Here is a 21,196-nt window from a genome sequence, read left to right on the forward strand (position 1 = left end):
GCCCTTGCCATTCTTCTGTCTTGGAACCAATCTACAATATTAATTCTAATATGGAAGGTAAGGGTTTATCAGATATACTAGAGATAACCAACAAAAGGAAGAAAGGAGATTAAAAGGACTTCTAGCAGGAGCTGAATAATAAACTCCTAAAACTCTATTTAGAGATCTGTCTCAGGGGCATTCAGGCTCATTGGTCATTGGAGAGGGCCCATGTCCTATCATTTTATTGGTTATAATGCTAGCCTAATCGATAAACTGATATTCTTACCCCAAATCAGTATCTTCAAATAATTTAAATTATAACAATAATTGGAAAGCACTTAGCACAGGGCCTGGCCCATAATAGATGCTATAGACGTGTTAGATATTATTATCATTAAATGAAATCTATGTAAAGCACTTGGCACAGCATAACACAGCAAACAATATTTGATTATTCTATACCATTGTTCTTGGAACTCTGCTCTGTAGAGAGTATAGGTAGAGTTGGCTCATACTGAATGTCTAGACCCAAAGAATGGGGAATAATTACTACTGCCAAGTCATAGGGAAGTCCCGTTAGAGATCCCCATGTATCTACTTTTTGGTCCTTTGTTGATAATTTGGATGAAGACACTGACATCATACTTATCAAATAGGCAGGTGACACAAAGCTGAGAGGAAGATTTTCCATGGATAATAGTTGGGCCCTTGCTTGGTCTCACCAAGCTAGTATAATGAGCTGGTTCTAACTACATAAAAATAAATAAAGATAAAATCATCAAGACAATTATAGAGAAGGGCAGTCATGACTAAATACAAGGGCATGTGAAAAAAATATCTGGGATGCTTACTGGACTACAAACTCAATGAAGCAACAGTGTAATATAGGAGCCCAAAATGCCACTGCCATTTTGGGACACATTAATATAATCATCATGTCCAGAATTAAGCAGGTGTTCCTTTCTAAGTAGACTACTCTAATCAGAAACCACTTGAAGCACTCTGGTTATGACACTATAATTTAAAAAGAAGGCCAATAAGCTTAGACTATATAAAAAGAAGAACCAAGATGGCAAGAGACAGAAAAATGGATCATGGCAGGATCACTTCAAGTAAGTTTGAAGTTTTAACCTACATAAGAAAATAGGTAAAGGCCAAATATTTCAAGATGGATTAGACAATGTTCTGCCTGGCCCCAGAGGACAGAACTAGGAGCAAAGGGTGAAGACTGGTATTCAGTTAGATTGGGAATAAAATCTTCATAATAATTAGAGATATCCACAAGTAGAATTAGCTTCCTCAAAAAAAAAATAGGTTCCTATCCATAGCAGACTTTGAGTCAAATTTTCATTGACCATCATTGGAGGTGATTTTCATCAGCAAAGTATGAATCTTAAAAACTACTCAGACTGTACTTTAGAAGATTCGATTTAGCTATTTCCTTATTGTAACAATGGAGATACTTGGTCTAACAGAATTAGGAATGTCTTGGGAACTTTACATTACTCTATCCATACGTAGACATACTTTAGGGGAAGATAAAGTTGTAAACTCCTGATTGAACAATGAAAGTACTTAACTCATACCTTATACTGAAGCTAGGACCTTAAGCTAAGTCTATTTTTACATCTAATACAAAAAAGTGTTAAGTACCTGTAAAGGTTAAATTAATCACAAAAAGGTCAAGTAACTCACAAAAGGTAAGCTTAACAAAGAAGTGTGAAGTACTCAGAAGATATAATCTAACCAGAGAAGGTAAGAACTAAAGAATGGTGAGAACTAAGAATGGGCAGTCCTGGGGGAAAAAAGCATCCACTGTGATTGGTAGGTGTGAAAATTTAGGGGAGGTGGCATAAGAGAAAATTTCTTTAAAAGGAGGGGTAAAAAGTCAGTTGAGGCAATTCAGTTTGGAGTGGAATTGGGTTCTGAACTCAGTTCAGGAGACTGAGTTCAGTGGAGGACTGGAACCCAGCTTGAAGACGGTCTCATGGTGAGTGAAAAGACTGACAACCTTTCCCTTAGGCTCAGGGAGGCCACTTTGGCCAAGGCCTTTAACTACTGCCTGGCTCAGCCTGAGCAAGAGCAGTCTCTCTCTCTCTCTCTCTCTCTCTCTCTCTCTCTCTCTCTCTCTCTCTCTCTCTCTCTCTCTCTCTCTCTCTCTCTCTCTCTCTTTTCTTTAATTCCTTCTCTCTATATTAATTAAAATCTCCATAATTCCCAGCTGATTTGGGAATCATCCCTGGTGACCAATTATTAAGATTTAAGTCAAAACACTAAAATTATCCTTACAAAAGGTACTAAAGCGATCATTGTATAATCAACTATTAGAGATATTGTAGAATATAGTCTTTTTCAATTATGGATTGGATATAGTAGCCTTTGAATTTCCTTCTAACTCTTGAGATTATCTGAAATAAATGTGTATTTTGATTAGTATATTTACATAGATATAGATATATTTACAGGTATACACAAAGTCAGCCCTACGTAAAGAAAGCTGTGATCTTTTAGAATTACTTAAGTAACCTGATTTATCAACGAGCATAAAACTACTCCCGCCTCTCTAAATTGGAATTTCTGCCACAAGAAATTTCTGCCATGAGAGTCACTCCTCTTTTTAGGCAACAAATGAAAGGTGTTTAGTCAATAGAAGGCCATAATTAAGATAAATATATGGCCCCTTGAGAGAACTTCTGAGTTCTCATTAGCCCATTATTATGAATTGGTCTGTCCAATTAATTACTAAGGAAGGCATAAGAGAATGTAGCCCTGAGAAAGAATGTGACACAAGACTGGTAATTTTTAATTGCATTTCCAAACCACTAATTATTTGAGAAATTAAAGCTTTGCAAACTCTGAGGTTCAACTTCATATGCATCCAATTGGCAAAGAAAACAAAAAAAATGACAATTGTTGGATAGGTTACAAGAAAACAGATACACTAATACATTTTTGGTGGAGCTGTGAATTGGTCTAACTGTTCTGAAAATCATTTTGGAACTATGCCCCTGAAGTCACCAAACTGCACATATTCTTTGATCCAAATGAAAGAGAGATGCAAAAGACTCATATGTACAAAATTGTTTCTAGTAGTTTGTTTTATAATAGCAAAGAACTGAAAACTAAGGGAATGTATCTAATAGGGAAGAGCTGAACAAATTATGGCATATAAATATAACAGAATATCATTTTGACAAAAGAAATGATGAAAAATATTTTCAGGGAATCTTGGGAAGACTTAAATAAACTAATGCAGAGTTAAATGAGTAACAGGAGAATAATTTATATAATAACAAGAAGGTTACAAAGGAAAAAAAGTTTTGAAAGAATTGAGAACTTTAATCAATGTCTGAATGAAATTCTAGAGGACTGATGTGAAACTTGCTACTTACCTCTTGCCAGAGAAGTGATGGATACAATATATAAAATAAGACATACATTTTCGGGCATGGTCAATGTGGGATTTGGTTTGCTCGACTATTCATATTTGCAACAAGGACTTTGCTTTTCTTGCTTTCTTTTCCAATGGGGGTGGGGAAATGGAGAGAGAGAAGGATGTTAAAAAAATAATAGCAAAAAAGAAAGAGTCACTGATATATCTTGTTTTAAAATATAAAGAAGCAGAAGGAAAGCTAGAACATAGCACAAGTAAGCATTGAAAGCATCAGCTTAAACTTATCAAAAGCTTTTTATATATAAAACAAGATTAATACACATACACACAAATGTTTTGTGGTTGTTCAGTCATTTTCAGTCATGTCCAGCTCTTTATGATCCCATTTGGGGTTTTCTTGATAAAAAATTTGGAATGGTTTGCTATTTCCTTTGCTGGCTCATTTTAAAGATGAGGAAACTGAGGCAAATAGGGCTAAGTAACTTGCCCAGGATCACACAGCTAGTAAGTGTCTGAGGCCAATTTGAACTCAAGGAGATGAATCTTCCTAACTCCAGGCCTGGAACCTATTCACTGCACCACCTCACTGACTAACACATATGCCTATATATATAAAATCTACTATTTTTTCTGCAATCATCTTTTTCTGTTCTGCTTTATATAAAAACCCATTTTATTTGGTAAGTTCAGGATTCTTTTCTTTTAAAAAAACCTTTAAATTAGGCTTGATGGAGAATCAGTAAGCATAGGGGAACACACTGGGGTAGAATAGAAGGGGGCAGGTCAGGATGGGCTACTGCAGTGGACAGGCATGCAAGGGATGCTTCACAATCATGGAATATATGAAGGACCTTTGGCCACGGCTTCTATTTATCTGCACAGAAAAGAAAAGATAAACAGAGGCAGCCTATGTACAGCTGTTCACAAGAAAAAGTCTTAGAGGTGTTAATGGACGGCAAGCATTGAAAAGGAAGTCAAAAAACTCAATAACCTCTTAAGCTACATTAAGACAAGCAGAGCACTTAGAAGTAGGGAAGTCAGAATGCTATTGTACTCAGTGCTATTTAGACCACCATTGTGTCTAGTCATCACATTTATTAAGGACTTTGACAAGGAGGACAACATTCAAAGAATGATGGCTAGAATGGTAAAGGGACTGGACATCGTGCCATATAAAAATCAGTTATAGGAAATGGGGCTGGTTCAGGAGAAGCATAAGAGTTCTCTAAAAGTATTTGAAGTACTACCATACTCAAGAGAAACTATTATAAATTTGTTTTGCTTTTCCCAGAGGTAAAAAATAAGATAAATTAGGGAAGAAATTGTGGAGGAGTAAACATTGACTTGATTTAAAGATGAACTTCCAAGAATTGGAGCTATCCCAAGAGGGAAAGAGCTGCCTGGGAAAGAAGTACATTCTTCATCACTTGGAAGCATTCAAACAGAGCATGGATGGCCATTTGTCTGGAACATCATAGCATGAATTCTTCTGTAACTCAAGCTCCAAAATGCATTGGTATGGGGCTCTCTCCTCATTGATGGAGATCAATGCCCTACATAAGGAGCAGAGACGTATTGATAAGAGCAAGAGAGAAGAAAGATCCTGACTTTTAGGGCTTTTAGGCTTCTAATTTTAGGAGAGAAAATGGCCATTTCAACCTCCCTCCAGATCACTGAAGGAAGAAAAAGATTTTGAAAAGAAAGTGACATAAAAAGAGCTGGCAGTCTATCTTACATCCTTATTGCCAGTTTGAGAGACTTGGGGGAATTTTCCCCTGGGAGAAATTTCTTTCTGTTTCTCTGTCTCTCTCTGTCTCTCTGTCTCTCTCTGTGTCTGTCTCTCAATTCAACTGAGATATCCTGCTCCCAATGGTAGAGATCCTTCAATCTGTATTGTCTGTTATATATATTGTCATATATATACTTTCTCTGATTTTTTGTTTTGCTATAAACTTAGATAAATGTGTTTCTTTGCTATTTGCTATGCTTGTTCATTGTGGAACTGGTATTTGGTGGGAAGGGTATCAAGCCTTGGATATACAGATTGAGGGTTCTTTTTCCCATTTATGAATAGAGATCAAAAGTTTAGCACGAACCTTAAAAGTTACTTCCCCCAGACTAATAATATTTAAGGAAACAGATATAATTCTAGTCCAGTATCCATTTCTCAGTACAGCCTCTGGCTTCATCCTGTCTTGTCTCCTGGCATAAAATAAAATTGTCTAAAAAAGGTCTATTCTTTTTTGAGCCACAACATACAACACCCCAGGATATGTTCATTTAGATACCAATTGGGCTGAAGTCTCTTCCAACTTTGAGTTTATATGATAATTGTGAAATGTTTAAAGTTTGTGTTCAGTCTCATCTCTCTTTTTTCTTTCTTTTTCATCAATGGAATCTAATCCACCCTCTTCAGGCACCCAGTACTTCCTGTTTACTAACTTCTTTATTACATCAAAATATGAAAGACTATTATATCATTTCCACACTGATGGAAATGCATTCATGCTATTGTTGATGGTTCATTCATTTGTTCATTTAACAGATATCTATTGAATGAAAGATGTATGCAAAGTACATTACTAATATCTGGAAGTCAGGGAAAGTCAGGCATTCAAAAACGAATACTACAAATGGTCTTGTTCAGCTCTAGAAGAAAGTATACACTTCTAAAGGGGATAAGACAACATATAACTATCTTGGACATGATGAATTTTAGTTTTGAGAATAAGATCAGACTGTTCACATTATTAGGAAGAATCCATCAGATAACCAAAAAATTAAATAGTCAATAGATCGCAGCATTCAACAAATGTTTATTAAATGTCCAGGGTTCTAGGTGATGTGCTGGTTCAGTTTTTTTAAAAATATGTAAGTTAACTACCTATATTCTATGTGCAAAGCCCTGTGCTGAGTGTTGGGAATACAAAACAAAAAAGAAAAATAAAGCAATCCTGCCTTCAGGAAGTTTACAATATAACTCAGAGAATAAGAAATATCCTTAAAGAATAGAGCTCCAAAATAGGAAAGAAGACGTGCTAACAGATGAAATGTTATAAAAAAATATGAGTTGGGAAAATTCATATTCTGGATGACAACATGAGATGTCAAAAAGAACTTGGATTTCCCTTCAACAGTAAATTCTCTACTTTCATTAGGTATAAAGATGACAACTGTAACTGACTGTCCAGAAGTGGCCTGTACCCCAGAAGTGGACTGTAATTATGCAAGCACTATGAAGAAAGAACTTAGAAATGATGCATACTGCTTAAATGGTAAGTAACCATAGACCTTTTGAGACATGGCCAATATGTGGATTTGTTTTGTGTGACTATATACATTATGGTTTTGTATTTTAGGTAGGGAGAAGAAATAGAGGAATTTAGGACTAGCAATAGTGATAAAGAACTAGAGAGAAAGAAAGACAGAGACAAAGAGAGAGGAAGGGAAAGACAGGAAGGAAGGAAGGAAGGAAGGAAGGAAGGAAGGAAGGAAGGAAGGAAGGAAGGAAGGAAGGAAGGAGAAAGGAAGATAAGGAAGGAAGGAAGATAAGGAAGGAAGGAAGGAAGGAAGGAAGGAAGGAAGGAAGGAAGGAAGGAAGGAAGGAAGGAAGGAAGGAAGGAAGGAAGAGAAGGAAGGAAGGAAGGAAGGAAGGAAGGAAGGAAGGAAGGAAGGAAGGAAGGAAGATAAGGAAGGAAGGAAGGAAGGAAGGAAGGAAGGGAGGAAGGAAGGAAGGGAGGAAGGAAGGAAGGAAGGAAGGAAGGAAGGAAGGAAGGAAGGAAGGAAGGAAGGAAGGAAGGAAGGAAGGAAGGAAGGAAGGAAGGAAGGAAGGAAGGAAGGAAGGAAGGAAGGAAGGAAGGAAGGACCCAACTGATAAGTGGTCAACAGATATGAACTAACTATTTTTGAATAAAGAAATCAAACTTGCTGTATGAAAAAATGTGCTAAATCATGATCAGTTAGAAAACAAATCTGAATTATCATCTTACCTCCATAAGATTAGTTAAAATGATATAAGGGCAAAATGACAAGTGTGGCAGATGTGGAAAAATGGAGACACTAATACACTGTTGATGGAACTATGAACTCATCTAATCATTTTGGAAAGCAATCTGGAATTATACCTAATGAGTTATAAAACTGTGCATACCTTTTGACCCAGTGTCTCTGGGTCTGTTTCCCAAGGAGATCAGAGAAAAAGAAAAAAGAAGGTATATGCTCTAAGATATTCATAGCAGTTCTCTTTGTGGTGACAAAGAATTGGAAATTGAGGAGATGTCCATCAATTGGAGAATGGCTAAACAAGTGGAATACTATTGTGTCATAAGAAATATTTTTTTTCTAAACCTTTACCTTCTGCCTTAGAATCAATATTAAATATTGGTTCCAAGGTAGAAGAGTGATAAGGGCTAGGCAACTGGGGTTAAATGACTTGCCCAGGGTGACACAGCTAGGAAGTGTCTGAAGTCATATTTGAACCCAGGACCTCTCATCTCCAAGTCTGACTCTCTATCCAATGAGCCACCTACCTGCTCTGAGCAGGTGATTTTTTTTTAAATGTGGAAAAACCTACATAAAATTATAAAGAGTGAAACAGCAGAACAAGAGGACATTATATATAGCCAAATAAATATTGTTTGGAGAATGTATGTGTATACGTCCACTTCCAGAGAAAGAACTGACAAAGAGAAATAAATAAGACAGAATTTAATATATACATGTATATTTTTGTTAAATGATGCCATCTTTAGTGCTGGGAGGGAAAAGAGGGTAAATGATACTCTAGGAATTTTAATGTAATAAACAAACAGTTAAAAGAGAAAGAAAGGAAAAAAGAAACGGTCATAGTCAGACTTTTCTTAATACATAGAAAAAGTAGACACACATATAAACAGGACAGCTTTGAAACTACCATGCTAAATATTAAATATAAATATATGCATATATATGTGTGTATATATATATTTAAGGTAAGCTATGAGTCAGAGATTTATGATTTCAAGTATAATTCTTTTTTCCTTCTGTATATATGAAAATGCTTACATTGATGTTTTTCAAGTTGAGAATAAAAAAAATAAAAATGTAGCCCCTCAAAATATCTATTTTAAATCTAAACAAAAGCATTCTATGGAATTCATTCACAACTCTTCTTTTTAATGGATTATTATAGGTATTCTTTGTAACTATACTACCTACCTCATGAGGATTGTCATAAGGTAAATGTTTATAAACTGCATTACATTATAAAATAAAAAGGAAAGAAACAAATATTTATTAAGCATCTGCAATTTGCCAGGCTCTAATTGCTTTACAAATATTATTTCATTTGATCCTTGAAACAATCCTAGGAGGTTGGAGCTATTATTATCCCCATATTACAGTTGAGGAAATTGAGGTAAATAGAAGTTAATTGATTTGACAAATCATACATCTAGTAAATGTCTGAAGTCACATTTGAACTCGTCTTCCTGACTCCATGCCAAGTCTATTTTATCCACTGTTCTTTATAAGGTAACACATTGTTTATTGTACCATAAGAGGGTACAATTGTAAAATATGCAACATTAAGCAAGGTATTATAACTATCCTTTTAGGTGAATCTCATTTACCCCCATCAACTTCTATTATAAAATTGGAGACACAATTTTCTTGAAAAAGTTTATGCCCCTAGAGACTAACTACAATATATAGAATAGAGGAAGGACCTAGGAATTCTTGGTGACAGCAAAATAAAACTACAGAGGAGATCAGCATCCTTAATGAACCCCCTCCAATTTTAAAAAGTTTAAGATCTATTGTTCTTTAGTAAATAAATGACACACAATAAGAAATTTTGGTTTAGAATTCTCTTAGATAAACTGCTATAAAATTGAAAGATATCTATATTTGGAAAGGTAAGTAAAAAGGTGTTCTTGTCATTGCAGCAAAGATTCTACTATCATTCAAGACTGTATAAAAAGCTTTTCATTCCCCGTCTTCTTCTATCCCAGCACTGAGTCATTTATTTTTATTTTTTCCAAATTATTTCTAAAAATAATTTTTAACATTTGTTTTCTAAATTTTTGAATTCCAAATTCTCTCCCTCTCTCCTCTCTCCCCTCATTGAGAAGGCAAGCAATTTGATATAGTTTATACTTATGTAGTCATGTAAAACATTTCCATATTAGTCATTTTGTGAAAGAAAATATAACCCAAAAAGAAAAACAAAAAAAATGTTAAAATATTCTTCAATTTGCATTCAGACTCCATCAGTTCTCCCTCTATAGATGGATAACATTTTTTATTATAAGTTCTTTGTAATTGTCATGGGCCTTTATATTGCTGAGAAGAGCTAAAGTCTTTCATAGTTGATCATTGTACATTATTGCTGTTACTGAGTACAATCTTCTCATGGTTCTGCTCACTTAATTTTGCATCGGTTCATCTAAGTCTTCCCAGGTTTTCTGAAGCCATCTCCTTTGTCATTTCTTAGCACAATATATAATACTATAGTATTCCATCATAATCATATACCACAACTTGTTTAATCATACCTTAATTGATGAGCATCCCCTTAATTTCCAATTCTTTGCCACAACCAAAAAGCCACGTTTAGCCATTGTTTCATAGATATTTCCACTGATCTGCAAATAATCTGAAAATTATTATTTTTAAAAGCCTAGATTTAAATTTCATATCTCAGTTTCCCAAGATTACAGACCTAAGAGTCTCATGGGGGGGGGGGTACATTTGCTTCTCTGGATTAGCTTCCCTAAAATAAAATGTATATAGTTACAGAAGTTATAGGAAATGGAATAGGATGGGGAAAGAAACCAGGAAATGAAAGCATGAATGTGAGTGAAAAAAAGTATCTTTTAATTAAAGATTTAACTTTTTTTCCCTAAACTAGAAAAAAAAATGGTTTTGTTTATCTAAATATTAGCTCTAAACTGGAAAGAGAAAGGAGAAATTGATTATTAGTGCATACCTATATGCCCTTGTCAATTTGTTCAGCCTTAAGGAAAACTGGTTCTCTATGAAACAGATCTTATTTGAGAGGTTGGATTCCTTCCATGGAAGGGATGTGGGCCAAATGGTCTCACTGTCACTCCCACTGTATGAAAATGATGATACTGCAAGGGGTAAGAAAAGAACAGATTATGGGCCAAGTGTCCTTTGTTGCTCTGGAAAAATTTCAACTCTCAAAATCTATCCTATTTAAATTGACTACATGCTATTTGAATGAGGTAGGAGATCCCATACTCTCTGGAGTGCCCAGAAAAACAGAGTCAGGTATTTGGCATTTGTCTTCGGAGGCAGGACATCAACACAGGAAGGAGTATGTAAACAGAGGGACACATTTTTTTCTGATTCCACCTTCAGGACTGCGCTCATAGAACAAGTAGCCATTACTGGGTTTTGATTCTTTAATCAGTCAGGAAGCATTATTAATGACTGCCCCGTGCCAGATATTGCCCTAAACCCTGGGATACAAAGGATAGCAAAAAAGGTTCCTGCTCTCAAGGACCTCTAATGCAAATGGAGGAAACTATACAGTTAATACCTCATTTGATCTTCGTAACAACCCTAAGAGATAGATGCTATTATTATCCTCAGTTTATAGATGGAAAAAAGACAGATAGAAGCTAAGTGACTTGTCTAGGATCACACAGCTGGGAAGCATCTGAAGACATATTTGAACTCTAGTCTTTCTAACTCTAGGCACTCTAACCACTGTACCACCTAACTACCTCTGTGGGCACCAGATATACACAGGGTAAAGAGCAGGTCATCTCAAGTTTGTAACTAGAGGCTGTTATCAATCACTTTGAAAAAAACAAAATCTATGGTCTACTAGTAGATATGATAAATTGCTTTTTCTATGTTGTTTATTTAAAACAGGTAAAACAGCATCGAAGGTTGATAATCCCACATGTTACAACTTGAAAAATTCTCAAAACAAAACTCTCATCTTCTTAGAAGACAAAAGAATGGCTAAATTTGAGGAGATGACTGATAATCAAGTTCCTGGTATGATTTTTGTTTTGTAAAAATCAAGAAAATCATAGCATTGCAAAGGATCTTAGAGATACTTCATCCAAACTCTCATTTTACAAATGCAAATATGACTTTCCTGAAAGAAATGTAAAGTTTTAAGTCCCAAAGACATTAAGTGACTTGCAGAAAGTTAAATATGCACTTAATAGCAGACCTAGCATTAACAATCCAATTGTCATGATTATCAGTTCAGGTATCTTTCTGTTTGGCCACCTTGCCTCCAATGGCCTTTGGTCTTCATATTCTATTTTGTCATTTAAGTCTCAAAGTCCTGCTAGATCTAAACCTAAGAAAAAGAGGCAGGAATAAGTGTAACTTAACCCCATTCCTACCAAACTCCATTTGGGTATCCATTTGTCATTGTAGGATTTGATTATTGATCATCCTGTTGAGGGCTTCATTTGAGAATTTAAAGCTCTCACACATATCCCTTCCCCTATGTAGGAGACATACAGAATAACCCAATCAACTATGTACTGTTGCTTTGGCTCTGGTTGTTTTACAGAGCAATTTCTAATAGTTATACCTATATAATCAAAGAATCTAAAATTGGAAGAGGCCTAAATGTTCATTTAGTTCAACCTTCCATAAGTCTACCTAATACAGGAAGTCCTTCTATTAAAATTCCTTCCTGATGATTATCTCTGCTTGAACACATTCAGTGATAAAGAACTCATTGCTTCATAAGATGGCCTTCTACATTTCCAAATAACTAAGAAGAGAATTACAGAATTTTTACTCAGAAGAAAGCAAGAAGCCACTTAGTCCAACCCAAATCTGACAGGAATCATTATCACATACCCAACAGGTAGTCACATACATTCTCTGCTTGAAAACTTCCAAAGAGAGGGAGCCAGCCATCTCCTTAAGGCAAACCTTTCCACTTGGCATATGCTTTACTTGTGAGGAACTTGCTCCTGGCCTCAAACCAAAATGAACCTTTATTGCAACATTGCAAATTCATTGCTCCTAGTTCTATTCATTAGAACCAAGCAGAAAAAGTGGAAGGAAGGAAGGAAGGAAGGAAGGAAGGAAGGAAGGAAGGAAGGAAGGAAGGAAGGAAGGAAGGAAGGAAGGAAGGAAGGAAGGAAGGAAGGAAGGAAGGAAGGAAGGAAGGAAGGAAGGAAGGAAGGAAGGAAGGAAGGAAGGAAGGGAGGAAGGAAGGGAGGGAGGGAGGGAGGGAGGGAGGGAGGGAGGGAGGGAGGGAGGGAATTCTGAAAAACAGAATTAAGTAAAGAGAATATGCTTTCTGGGCATGATGGATGGCCTGTTTAAAAGCATAAAGTCAGGAAATGGAATGGAATGTATGAGGAACCATAAGAAAGCCAATCTAGCTGCACCAAGAAGTGTGAAAGAGAGTCATGGATAAAAAGCCTACAAAAGCAGATTGGAGATATGTGATAAAGGATTTCGAATGCCAAACAGAAGAGTTCATATCTGCTCTTTTTTTTTTTAATATATTTTATTTGATCATTTCCAAGCATTATTCGTTAAAGACATAGATCATTTTCTTTTCCTCCCCCCCCCACCCCCCATAGCCGACGCGTAAGTCCACTGGGCATTAGATGTTTTCTTGATTTGAACCCATTGCTTTGTTGATAGTATTTGCATTAGAGTGTTCATTTAGAGTCTATCCTCTGTCATGTCCCCTCAACCTCTGTATTCAGGCAGTTGCTTTTTCTCGGTGTTTCCACTCCCATAGTTTATCCTTTGCTTATGAATGGTGTTTTTTTCTCCTGGATCCCTGTAAGTTGTTCAGGGACATTACACCGCCACTAATGGAGAAGTCCATTACGTTCGATTATACCACAGTGTATTAGTCTCTGTGTACAATGTTCTCCTGGTTCTGCTCCTCTCGCTCTGCATCACTTCCTGGAGGTTGTTCCAGTCTCCATGGAACTTCTCCACTTTATTATTCCTTTTAGCACAATAGTACTCCATCACCAACATATACCACAGTTTGTTCAGCCATTCCCCAATTGATGGGCATCCCCTCATTTTCCAGTTTTGGGCCACCACAAAGAGCGCAGCTATGAATATTTTTGTACAAGTCTTTGTGTCCATTATCTCTTTGGGGTACAGACCCAGCAGTGCTATGGCTGGGTCAAAGGGTAGATATTCTTTTAGCACCCTTTGGGCATAGTTCCAAATTGCCCTCCAGAATGGTTGGATCAGTTCACAGCTCCACCAGCAATGAATTAATGTCCCTATTTTGCCACATCCCCTCCAGCATTCATTACTTTCCTTTGCTGTTATGTTAGCCAATCTGCTAGGTGTGAGGTGATACCTCAGAGTTGTTTTGATTTGCATCTCTCTGATTATAAGAGATGTAGAACACTTCTTCATGTGCTTGTTAATAGTTTTGATTTCTTTATCTGAGAACTGCCTATCCTTCATATCTGCTCTTAACAGTAATAGGAAGCCACTGGAATTAACTGATAACGTAAAAGAAATGGATTATTCCTATAAGGGTTAAAAAAAGTTACGGTTTGACTAAATATATGAGAATGTGGTTAACAAAATTAATATATCTCAAGTCAAATGACTTTTTAGCAGCTTTATTTATAAAATAGAGGGAAAGGATGAAAGTAGAGAAATGAGAAAGAGAGTAGATAATGAGCTAGATATCTGCTCTGGCACCTGGCTTTGCTCCATCAGAGCTCCAGAAGCCCAGCCTGAGGGCCCAGAGATAAATGAGGTATCACCCACACAGCCTCTGAGAGAGAGAGGCCTATCTGGTGTTAATCTCTCCAGAATTCAGGAAAGGAAGGTCACTCACCCATATGGTAGTCCAAAGGGAAAATCCAAGAGCAATCTTACCAGAAACAATTCAAGGTCACAAGCCAGAGCTCCTCCAATGCCAAGTTTGAAAGAGAAAGAGCTGGTCACAGAAGTTGCAACTACTTTTAAAGACCCTTCTTTGCATCACTTCCTGTGCCTTCCTTCCACTTTATGTGGACCAATCACAGTTTGAGAATTTTCTCAAAACTGCCCTGTCAGTTGTATCTGAGTTGCCATCCAGTTTAGCACATGGGTTGCAGACCTCCCTTTACTTAAGGAAATGTGGGGATATATATGCTTCTGGTGATTAAATCTAAAAGTGGGCAGGGGAGAGTTAATCCCATCTTCACAATCTCCCCTGTGATCCTTTGGGAGGTTGATCTCCCCAGGTGATCATTTGACATAATCATCTTGTACCCCTAAAAAATCTTCTAATTACAGGTGCATACAATGTTGTACCTTCTAAGAGGAAACTACAATAGTTTGAGCTAAGAGGGAAATAAGAGGGAGAGAAAGCAAAACCAATGTTTGCTAGGCACATTGACAAAAAGCCAATGAGGGAGCAGTCCCCTGTGGCATAAGAGTGTACATTCAAAATAAATGTGTTCAACCCCCTTCAGTTCAATCAATTTCACCCCAAAGTTGATTCTGGATTTTTGGATGCAATGTAGGTTTTTATAGGCATCTTTCTCCAAACAGTTCATCTGGATTCAAGGGGTTAGCAAGCTTCTTTCCCTGAAATTTTCCTCAAACAAACATTTTAAATCATAGAAAAAGACAATTCCCCTGAGGAGGGTATTGACTATCACCCAGATCAATGATACGTGGTTGAGTTATAGGATGTATAAGTCAATGATCAAAAGAAAAACCAAAAACATAAAAAGAAAAACAAATAGAAAAAAATTTAACTTTTGGAGAAAGAAAAAATTCAAAATCAGAATCAAAATATCAAAAATCTATGTATATAAAATTTTCTGAGTAAATGAGAATAAATTCATAATAGGCTCTTGTATTAGGTCCAATTAAAGTAATTTCTACCCCACAAGTCTGTAGGACAAAATGCAGTAATATTGCCCTTACTTGTTATCAGCCAGGACTACAGGAAGCTGCCATTTTATAAGAAAGAAAAAAGGACTAGATTTTTGTGTAAAAGGGAAATGCATTTCCCTGGTCTGATTTTACCATCACATTTGGGGATAGGGAGCCAAGATGGTAGCCAAACTTTGGTATTTATCCAAATGTGGTATGGGGAAGACATGCATCTGATGTATGTCAAAAAACCGCAACCTCAAATCTCAAACAAGTCCTCTGTCTTGGCACAGAATCTCATCAATTCCACGGAGATTGGTTGGTCTCCTTGAACTTGTGCTTCTTGGCACTGTATGATGACTCATTTGTTCCCTTCTCCTGGAATCAGATATGATCATTAATCATAGTCCCATAACATTTATCAATAAATGGCATATTTCCATAATCTAAAGCTGTTGGGTATGCATTAATATTAGAGCACATATATTTTTTAACTTATGTTACTGCAAAATCAAAAAAAGATTAATATTGATTATTATGTACTTTAGTACAAGAAATAAAGGGAAGAAATAATCAAATATTCTATTTAAAATAAAAATAAAAGCAATAATGAAATAAAATTTCAGGAATTCAATGTGTTCCCAAAAACAGTGTCCACTTGTCTAGGGACTTTTAGATCCAAAGCATGTGACAGGATACAGTCAGTACATTTCAATAGAAGGTACTCTCTTTACATGTGAACAATGAATCCAAGAGTCCTTTTCTCCAATTTTTATAGCTGTTAGAGTGGTTAACAATATTTGAAATGGACCTTCCCAGGCAGGCTGAGTTGCTCCAGTATGATGGAAATTTTTTATGTATACCTTGTTTCCTGGGTTCAGGTCATGAAGTGAAAAGTCTATAAGTCCTACTTGTACTGCAGCTCCAGATTCATGGAGTTCACACAATTTGTTCTGCAATTCCTGTATATAGGAAGCAATAGAAGTACATACACACCCCAATAGTAATGTATATGCAGGAGAAAAAGGGTAGGAATATCATTTTAGCAGCTGTTTGCAAGCTGGACTGTAAAAGAGAGACATTTATGTTTATATAAGAGAAACATATGTTATATATGAGAGACAGTTATGAAGCTATTATCTAGGGGTACCTGGGTGGCACAGTGGATAGAGAGCCAGGCCTGTAGTCAGGAGGACCTGGATTTAAATCTGGCCTCAGACACTTCCTACCTATGTGAACCTGGACAAATTACTTAACCCCAATTGCCTAATCTTTGTCCTTTTGTCTTACAGTTGTTACTAAGACAGAAAGGGAGGGGGGAGGGGAGGAGGAGGAGGAGGAAGAGGAGGAGGAGGAGGAGGAGAAAAAAGGGAGAGGAGAAAGAAGAGGGGAAGCAGGGCAAAGAAGGAGAAGAGGGAGAGGAGAAGAAGAGGTGGGGAGGAGGAGGACAACAAGGACAAGGAGGATGAGAAGGATGAGGAGGAGCCTCCATTATTCAATACTTGAATTATTACAAAAGCCTCAAGCCTTTACCTACTCCAATATATCCAGTCAGCTAAGTGGTTTTACTAAAACACAGGTCTGGTCATGTCACATATACCCCCATCTCTCCATTCAATAAACTCCAATTACTTCCTATTGCTTCCAAGAGCAAATACAAAATTCTCTGGCATTCCTAGTCCTTCATAACCTAGCCTCCTCCTACCTTTCCAGTCTTCTTATACCTTCCCCTTCATTCTACCTCACTTGTTTTATATCTTTCTCCCCACCAAGTACTCTTTGATCCAATGACACTGGCCTCTAAGCCATACCACAAATAAGACATTCCACTTCTCCAGTCCAAGCATTTTCTCTGGCTATCCTCCATGCCTGGAATACTCCCCCTCTTCCTCTCATTCTGCTGACTTCCCTAACATATTTTAAATCCCAACTAAGATCTCATTGTCAACAGGAAGCCTTCCTTGACCTCTTCATTCTAATGTCTCCCATATGTTAATTATCTCTCATTTATCCTATATCTAGCTTACTTTGTATGTATTTGTTTGTATGTTGTCTCCTCTGCTGGACTGTAAATATCTTGAGGGCAAGAACTATCTCTTTCCTTTTTTTAATATCCCCAGTGCTTAGCATAGTGCCTGGCACATAGTAGGCACTTAATGAATGTTTACTGATTGACAATTCAGGCAAAAGATGATACAGGTCTATATTAGAGGAAGATCATGTTGAGTGAGTAGAAGACGAGAGTTGTAAGGGAGAGTTGTAAGCTGTAGAATCAGCAAGACATACAATTGTTAAATATTACTATGGTCAGAATTCTCCTAGTATAGTAATCTAGTTATCCTAGTCAAAAAATTAGTTTAACATATTTCTTCTAAGTAAACCCATGCTAGTATCCTAGATATGATTGTTTTCATAGTAAACACTTAGTCAATGTTTCCCCATTCATTTATTCATTCTAAAATAGCTAGTTACTCTCATAACAATAGCCTTACCTATATTGATCTTTAATTCCAACTTAATTATAATTTTTTATCTCTTATTTCTAATCCAAAGATCCTTCTCCTTAGAGAAGAGATAAAGCAAAATTCTCCATGTCAAGATCTTACTGTGGCTTTCCACCAGGCCCTTCATTCCCTCTGTGTCCCCATCAATATACAGTATTTTCTACAGAATTTTCAAAACAGCCAAACAGAAGTGCAAAATTACCGCAGATGGTTCTTTGCCTTCAACTAGAATTTTAAAATGTCTCAAAAAAAAAATCTACCTCCTGAGCTTTCTACTCTACAAATTCTGGTTTACAGGGAGAGTGACAGATACCCTGACTATGCTTACTTCAAAAAAATACTTCAAATTGTGTCTCAACAAGAAAAACTATGAAATGCAAGTATCACATAAAAGTTCTGACTTTGGAAGTAAAGCAGAGGCCAAGGTCAAATTGTTATGGTTAGAAAGCATCGTGGATAGACTGTAAAAATTTTTGTATGCATACTGAATGACATGTTAAAAAGTGTGAAATAGACATGCAAGATAAATATAATCTTCTAATCCACCTCAGATATAAAGATCCAATGTAAGATCAAGAAAAAAAGGTTACTGTTAGGACTTAGTAATTATCTTTAAATATTCAGTTTGAAGAATAAAACCTTTTCTACTCAATATAATTCTAATTTTTAAATGTTTAATTTCAGGAAATGAACCCTGGACTCAATTTATGATAAAGAGTTATTCTCGTTTTAAACTAAACCTAGTAGCCATCTATGTGAAGGGTAAATCCAACAATTACATTTTATCCTGTGAAAGCAATAAAAAACTTCAATTTAAGGTAAGCCTCTTAAATTCTTATTTTCATTTCTAGAAAAACAGAAATAACTCTGAGTTCCCGAGTCTAAGACCAATGTCCAGAGAATAACGAACAAGAAACAAAGAATTATAATAATGGAAGACAACCAGTACTTGTCAAAGCCAGTAAATGATACGCACCTGCCTTTTACTGTGATTTTCATGGGGCGGGCCTAACACTATCAAAATGCAGGTCATCATGATAATCAACTGGCCCAACCATAATGACTTATAACCTATAACTGTGTTGGTGAATCTATGGCTCACTTGCTGAAAAGGGCTGCTCCCTCCATCTCTCCATGCATGCCTGAGGACATTTCTTACCCTTCTGCCCCAGCAGCCCAATGGGAGTGCTTCCTCCCTCCCCTGACTGGGGTAAGGCAGGGAGCTCATATGCAGCATGAGAGTTTCAGTTTGGGCACTGTGACAAAAATTTATCACACCAACTCAGTAATCTAAGCTAAAGAATAGATATATTGAGAGGAGGCCCACCTCACAATAAAGTCAGACCCTGGTCCCATCAGAACCAGAGACCCCGAGCCATTTTTTATGCCAAGAAACCACACTGACAGCAAATAGAATCAATAAATGGGCAGGTCTTAATTAATGATGCAAGTGCTGATTAAGCTAGAAAGTGTAAAAAAAAAATCACTATGGGTGGTAACATGTTTATTATTATAGCTGACCTTTCCTAGGCCTCTGCAATAAGGGATTGGGGGCTAGTTGTTCTTCTGCTGACAAGTATTATGAAATGCTAGGAGTCAGCCCTTGAGTGACTATCTTGTCATGCAAAAAAGAGTAGTCCTCCACCCCTTGTCCCAATATCTGGTTATATAAAAAAAGTATTCCACCATCCCCAGTCTGACTATATTATTATATGAAAAAAGGGAGTGTGGTGAGCCAAGTGGAAACTCTTGGGTTATATAGGCTTAGGGTCAAGATGTAAACAAAATTTGCTACCACCCTAAAATGTAATTTTCTTAGCTAATGTTTATGATTTTTATAAAGCAAACTATATTATTTGACTCAACTCAAAACTAAGGATTATGTTATTAAAATAATCATAAAGGCTAATATATTATAATCATAAAGGGGGTTAGGGGGTTTCACACTCATAGCACTTAGTCACTAAAAGGTTCGCCATCACTGTCCTATAAAGTGAGTTGCCCTATTAGTCTGCAGAGAGAATGAGAACATAGGTTGTTTTTTTTTTAGGAATGAATCTTGTTTTCAAGTTAATTTTCAATGAATTGAGTTAAATAAAAGATAATTAGCAAGGCAGATATACTAAAGGAAAAAAAGGTAGCACAAGGTATCTCAAAGGGTTGCATAACATCACAGAGATAATAGCACACACATATACAAATATTTTAAAACACAATTTGAATGTATATACATAAATATGTATACATGTACATATGCTGCATGTATGTGCTGTGTATATGTCTATGCATGTACATTGTGTGTGTGCTGTTAACACTGTGATATACACATGTATAAATAAATATATTCCCACTCATATTCTAAGGTGAGTTTCTAGCTCCTTATAATGTAAATTCATGTTTTTTTTTTCCCATTTGGGCTGTCTATTTTGTTGTCATTATTCAGCTGTTTCAGCTGTGTTTGACTCTTCGTGAGCCCATTTGGAGTTTTCATAGCAAAGATACTAGACTGGTTTGCCATGCCCTTCTCCAGCTCATTTTACAGATGAGGAACATGAGGCAAACAGGGTCACCCAGCTAGTAAGTGTCAGAGGTCAAGTTTGAACGCAGGTCTTCCCGCCTCCAGGCCAGGTGTTCTATACACTGTGCCACCTAGCTCACTTCTAAGGATGTCGATAGGCCAACACTATATCTGGGATGTTTTTCCTTTCTTCTTTCCTATAGGATGGTGAACCTCCAGAAAAGATTGAAGACAAGGACAAGGACATCTGGTTCATAAGGAAAAACCCAGAAGGCTCTCGAAAGACACAATTCGAGTCTTTTGTGTATAGAGAACACTACCTGGCGTGTGACAACAACAATGAGCTGGTTTTAAAGGAGCTCGACAGTGACATAACATCTACAACGTTCACTATGAATAAGTGTGGGATAAAGAAATATGTCCAGGGCTTTAGACCTAGATGAGACCTTAAAAATAATGGTACCTCATTGTGGTTCTTAACAACCAAAAACCAAATCAAATAACATTTAGTTAAAAAAAATATTATTCAATAAAAAACCTTCTAAGGAAAGTGGGTCACAATAAATGGAATATATGTTAAGATCTCTATAAAAGAACCATAAGATGTATTTAATTACAATAAATGTAGCAACTAACTAGCTTTGAATTTATCTTCTTTGATGTAATAGTGATATTTTGAGCCATAAAAATCTAATGAAAGGATTTACAAATATAAATCTAATACATCTGAGCTGAAGATTTGAATTGTGAAGGGCTCTGAAGGTTAGCTTGAAAGTACTAGCTGGGGAGTGATGGTATATTAAGGATTCAGTTCAATTCAGTAAGCATTATTAAATGACCACTGTGTGCCAGGTACTGTGTTAAATACAGGAAATACAAAGACAAAATAGTACCTGCCCTCAGGGAGCTTCCATTTTACAGCAATTTGGAATATGAAAGGTACCTGGGATG

General features: G+C 36.5%; 1 protein-coding gene across 2 annotated transcripts; it reads left to right on the forward strand.

Moving 5' to 3' along the window:
• Window positions 1-1,002: 1,002 nt before the first annotated feature.
• On the forward strand, window positions 1,003-20,870 carry LOC103101192 (interleukin-18-like). 2 transcript variants are annotated; one of them, XM_056794394.1, is made up of 5 exons: window positions 1,003-1,094; window positions 6,535-6,651; window positions 11,258-11,386; window positions 18,412-18,545; window positions 20,449-20,870. In XM_056794394.1, the coding sequence occupies exons 1-5, from the start codon at window positions 1,052-1,054 to the stop codon at window positions 20,686-20,688; spliced, it is 663 nt and encodes a 220-aa protein (XP_056650372.1). In that variant the 5' UTR covers window positions 1,003-1,051; the 3' UTR covers window positions 20,689-20,870. The 2 variants fall into 2 exon arrangements, with proteins under 2 accessions (XP_056650372.1, XP_056650373.1); XM_056794395.1 differs by lacking the exon at window positions 1,003-1,094 and adding an exon at window positions 1,869-1,972.
• Window positions 20,871-21,196: the final 326 nt, after the last annotated feature.

This window comes from Monodelphis domestica, chromosome 4 (genome assembly GCF_027887165.1).
Source record: "Monodelphis domestica isolate mMonDom1 chromosome 4, mMonDom1.pri, whole genome shotgun sequence".
In the NCBI taxonomy this organism is placed as follows: Eukaryota; Metazoa; Chordata; class Mammalia; order Didelphimorphia; family Didelphidae; genus Monodelphis; species Monodelphis domestica.

What these genes read in the sequence shown, in the direction of transcription:
- LOC103101192 (XM_056794394.1), top strand. Translation starts at nt 1,052, where the DNA reads ATGGCAAGAGACAGAAAAATGGATCATGGCAGGATCACTTCAA. An exon ending in TCATGGCAGGATCACTTCAA is followed by an intron (nt 1,095 to 6,534) that starts GTAAGTTTGAAG and finishes TACTTTCATTAG; the next exon opens with GTATAAAGATGACAACTGTA. An exon ending in TGATGCATACTGCTTAAATG is followed by an intron (nt 6,652 to 11,257) that starts GTAAGTAACCAT and finishes TATTTAAAACAG; the next exon opens with GTAAAACAGCATCGAAGGTT.